This window comes from Solanum pennellii, chromosome 1, assembly GCF_001406875.1.
Source record: "Solanum pennellii chromosome 1, SPENNV200".
Lineage (NCBI taxonomy): Eukaryota > Viridiplantae > Streptophyta > Magnoliopsida > Solanales > Solanaceae > Solanum > Solanum pennellii.
The window spans coordinates 3,035,049-3,039,942 of record NC_028637.1 but is presented as its reverse complement, the minus strand read 5'-3'; the positions used below and the strand labels follow the sequence as shown (position 1 = coordinate 3,039,942).

At 30.0% G+C, this 4,894-nt stretch overlaps 1 protein-coding gene across 1 annotated transcript; it reads left to right on the top strand.

Annotated features, from left to right (window-relative positions):
- Positions 1-245: 245 nt before the first annotated feature.
- On the top strand, positions 246-2,760 carry LOC107008496 (premnaspirodiene oxygenase-like). Its single transcript, XM_015207558.2, has 2 exons — positions 246-1,249; positions 1,950-2,760. The coding sequence occupies exons 1-2, from the start codon at positions 356-358 to the stop codon at positions 2,568-2,570; spliced, it is 1,515 nt and encodes a 504-aa protein (XP_015063044.1). The 5' UTR covers positions 246-355; the 3' UTR covers positions 2,571-2,760.
- The last annotated feature ends 2,134 nt before the right edge of the window (positions 2,761-4,894 follow it).

Sequence of the window (4,894 nt, the reverse complement as noted above, 5' to 3'; positions counted from 1 at the left end):
AAAAATGTAACAATACCCTTCATGAGATGTCTAAAATGAAAAAGCACAATTAAAAAATATTTTACATGAAGTATGAAATTTAATATCAATTTTAAAAAACCATCCATGAATTTGAACCAAAAAAAAAAATACATGATGTCATGTTCAGAAATAATAACTCACCTAATGCACATGGAACTAGAAGAAAAAATTACAAATAGTTTAGAAATACTTTTAGCCTTTTTCCATTTTGTCTTTACTACAAAAACCTATTTGCCTAAAACAAAAGTCTATAAAAAAAAGCATATGCAACAACCTTTTGAAGAACTTATAATTGAACCAAAAAATAAACCAAACATCCTTTCTCTTCCAAAAAATGGAGTTTTTCAACTTAATTTCCATTTCCCTTTTTGTATCTTTCCTCTTTTTATTAAAGAAATTGAAGAACTCCAATAGCCAAATTAACAAAAGATTGCCACCTGGTCCATGGAAATTACCATTTGTTGGAAGTATGTTCCATATGATTGGTGGACTTCCACATCGTGTCCTTAGAGATTTAGCGAAAAAATATGGATCAATTATACACCTTCAACTAGGTGAAGTTTCTCTAGTTGTTGTTACTTCTCCTATCATGGCCAAACAAGTGTTAAAAACTCATGACCTCGCTTTTGCATCTAGGCCAAGACTTTTAGCCTCCGAAATCGTCTTGTACAATTGTACAGACATTGCATTTTGTCCATATGGTGATTACTGGAGACAGATGCGCAAAATATGTGTCTTAGAAGTGCTTAGTGGAAAAAATGTTCGATCATTCGGTTCGATTAGACGAGATGAAACTATTCGTCTAGTTGAATTTTTTAGGTCATCATCCTCTAGTGAGCCAGTTAATGTAACAAAAAGGATTTCATTGTTTACAAGCTTTATAATATGTAGATCAGCATTTGGTACAATATTCAAGGAGCAAGATGAATTTATACAAGTGATGAAAGGTGTCACATCTTTATTGGAAGGGTTCAATGTGGCTGACATATTCCCATCATTGAAATTTCTTCATGTGTTAAGTGGAATGAAAAGTAAAATCATGTATCTCCACCATAAGGTAGATACAATTGTTGAGAATGTCATAAATGAGCACAAGAAAAATCTTGTAAATGGCAAGACTAATGGTGAATTAGGAGGTGAAGATTTAATTGATGTACTATTGAGACTTATGGAAGATGGAGACCTTCAATTTCCAATCACCAATGACAACATCAAAGCTATTGTTTATGTAAGTACTTTTAACTTGTTACTATATACTATACAATTTTTGCCTAATTATTATTTAACATATACTTGAGGTGTATTTGGTACTTTCTAGAGGAGCCTCTTACCTATTTTTGATGTTTGATAAATAAATAAAAATGATTTGTATAATCTAGGTAAATATTATGACGATAAGGGCTATATTCCTAGGGGTGATGGGGACAAGGGCTATAGTCCTAGGGGTGGTGGGATAAGTGTTAGGATCGAATCCACACACACACTTGATGAATGAAGAACACAAGAACTTTCGAGAGAGAGATGAGAGAGAAAGAGAGAAACCAATAGTTCGTGGTAACACACCCTGGGTAAACTTCCACGGCGGTGGGGTATATATTAATGATACAGAGTATGAACAGTTACAGAGAATAAATGGAGAATGAACAGTACAGCCTAAAATATTAATATATGACTGCACATCAAATATTAATCAGGATCCACAACCTAACAATAAGGGTTGATCAAATAATTCAAAGGATTACATAAATAATGATGGGAAATGTTATGAAAAATACTCTAACTTTAATCGAAATTGTTGTTACGATATCAAATTTTGTGAAGAATCTTTTACCTTCTGCAATTTCGATCAAAGTTCGAATTTAGACTTTTGCTTCCAATAATTATACTTGTGAATTAATTTAACCTTGCAACTTTGCTCTCAAATGTAGGACATGTTTGCAGCAGGAACAGAAACAACATCAACCACAATTGATTGGGCCATGGTGGAAATGATTAAGAATTCAAGTATACTTGTCAAAGCTCAAAAAGAGGTAAGAGAAGTATTTAGAGGAAAAGATACTTTTGATGAAAATGATGTTGAGGAATTGAAATACCTAAAGCTAGTAGTTAAAGAAACTTTAAGACTCCATCCACCACTTCCACTTATGCTCCCAAGAGAATGTAGGGAAGAAGTAGATATAGATGGCTATACTATTCCTTCCAAAACAAAGTTAATAGTTAATGTATGGGCTATCGGAAGAGATCCGAAATATTGGGATGATGCAGAAAGCTTTAAACCTGAGAGATTTGAGCAAAGCTCGTTGGATTTTGTCGGTAATAATTTTGAATTCCTTCCATTTGGTAGTGGAAGGAGGATTTGTCCTGGAATATCATTTGGTTTAGCTAATGTATATTTACCTTTGGCTAACTTATTGTATCACTTTGATTGGAAACTTCCTTCTGAAATTAAACCAAGTGATCTCGACATGACTGAGTCAGACGGAGCAAGTTGTACTAGAAAGAGTAACCTTTATTTGATCATGACTCCCTATCAACCTTCTCAAGAGTGACTCAATGGCATCATGAAACTAATGTAGTGATTGGCCTTACAAAGCTCACTACGTGTAATGTATTGCTTCTCCCTACCCCCTCTTGCTTTTAATTTTTTTCTTCTTATGGTATTGTATGTTTTCACTATTTGTAACATGTATATATATATATATGTATCTCTGTTATATAGTTAATGAATCATGATACTTATATACATAGAACGCCATGTTAACCCCCCCCCCCCCCTCAACCCCCTCTTCTCATCTAGTGGCAGAGTTAGGATTTTTAATAGGGGGGTTCAAAATTTACAGAAGTAACATACGAACTAATCGAAAGAGGATTTATCATCTACTATATATACATAAAGTAAAATTTAGCCATCTATACATAATAATATTTTCCGTCGAATTATGTTGGCTCCGCGGCCCCACCCCAAACAACCAACATTACTAGTGGTTGTGTTGCTTTGCTATTAATATGTACTGATGCATATTAAATTTTATCAATATAATATCGATCAAAATCGATATCAATTAAATTGATGGACTATAGATCGTAGGTTTGGCCTTCGTCTATTTCACTTAATCAATAGGTTATTTTTTTCAGAAATATTAGGAAATATAACTATTTAAAATTAAATTGATGTTTTTTCATTTATATTCTTCATTTGCAATTTTGCACTTTAAAAACTTATAGAATTCCTCAATTTTTATAAAAATAAAAATAAAAATTGAGTTTATTTTTATACGAATAAGGTGTACATTAGTCGATTTTCTTAAAATCTATCAAATTTCTTTTATTTTATTTTTTTGAAAACATACAAACAAATATTATTTTTTTCGAAAACATATAAACAAATATCGACAAAGCTAAAATTAAGTTTCCCATCTACTTTTTTGACAAACTATATGTCTATATCTGTCAATTTTGTGTTTGCATTATTGTCAAGTTTCTAGCAATATGTATTGAGTTGAGTTTGTGTGGTAGAGATTGAATAATTATGATATTAATCCCAATATTTATTTTTTAAAATGATCATGACATGTGTGGTGCAATGAGTGACAAATTAGCACTAACAAAATAAAAATACATAATACATAAATATACTTTTTATTTGAATCTCAGTTTATATTTATGTCCTCTAATTTCAAGTGTGCATAAATAAACATGTTATGAGTCATTTGATATGAATACGTAAGTTATGATGAGATTAGTTATCTTGTGATAAGTTATTCTGAGATTAGTTATCTCAAAATTATTTTTAATTGACTGTTAGATTTTTTGTCTTAAAACTAGGGATAATGCACAATTATCCCCTCAACTTATGTCCGAAATCTAAGGACCCGTTTGGTAGGAAGTATTAATCAAAACAATCCATGGATTAAAATATAGTCCAAACCCCCCCCGAACTTATTTTGTTAAGAATTTTCTATCCCTTTTAGGCCTAGTTGACACTATTTTGTGGGCCTAACACTGGTTGATTTTTTTTAAGATAGTGTTACGTAGGTTGAAAAGGGATAGAAAATTACTTATAGAATAAGTTCAGAGGGTAATAGGACTTTAGTATAGTATAAGTGTGTCTCTGAAATTTCGGGCATAAATTGAGGAGATACTTGTGCATTTTCCTTTAAAAACTAATAACCATTATATATTTTCTAAGAGTAAGTTGTTTGTTTCAAAGACATTAACTCAATTTGATAAATTGAGGGTTAAATAAGAAGAAAAAAATTATCCTAAATACTAAGTTTAAAAATTTAAATTGAGTGATTTTTTTATACAAAACAAATTTTAATGACTTTGCTAGATTAATTCCTAAAATTGAGTTATTTTACTAATATAAAATCTAAATTCAATTTTTTTTGGATACAAAATAAACTTTAATAATTTTACTAGATCAATTCTTAAAGTTGAGTATCTTTTAAGGTATTAACTCTAATATTTGATTATCAAAAAGAAGAAAGAAACAAAAAGAAAAAGGGAAAAAAAGTTGAAAAAGTTCATTTTTTGGCCTTTTTGATTTTGGGAAGAAATGAGAATTGTCTAGAATAGCATTTTATTTTCAACTCTTATGAATTGCATAGATTTGTTATTTGACTTTAACTCTTATAAGATTATTTTATTCTTTTCTTCAACTCTTATGAGATAAGAAAGTAGTACTATTTTAATCATCTAATTATTGTGGAGTTGGATAATTTAGATAGCTGTCCTATTGAGTTCTTACACAAATATAAATTTATCGATTATTGATCGGTTCAAAAGTTATTGAAATTATAATAATAAGATGATATAATACATAAATATATTTTTTAATTTAATTTCATTTTATATTTATGTCTTTCAATTT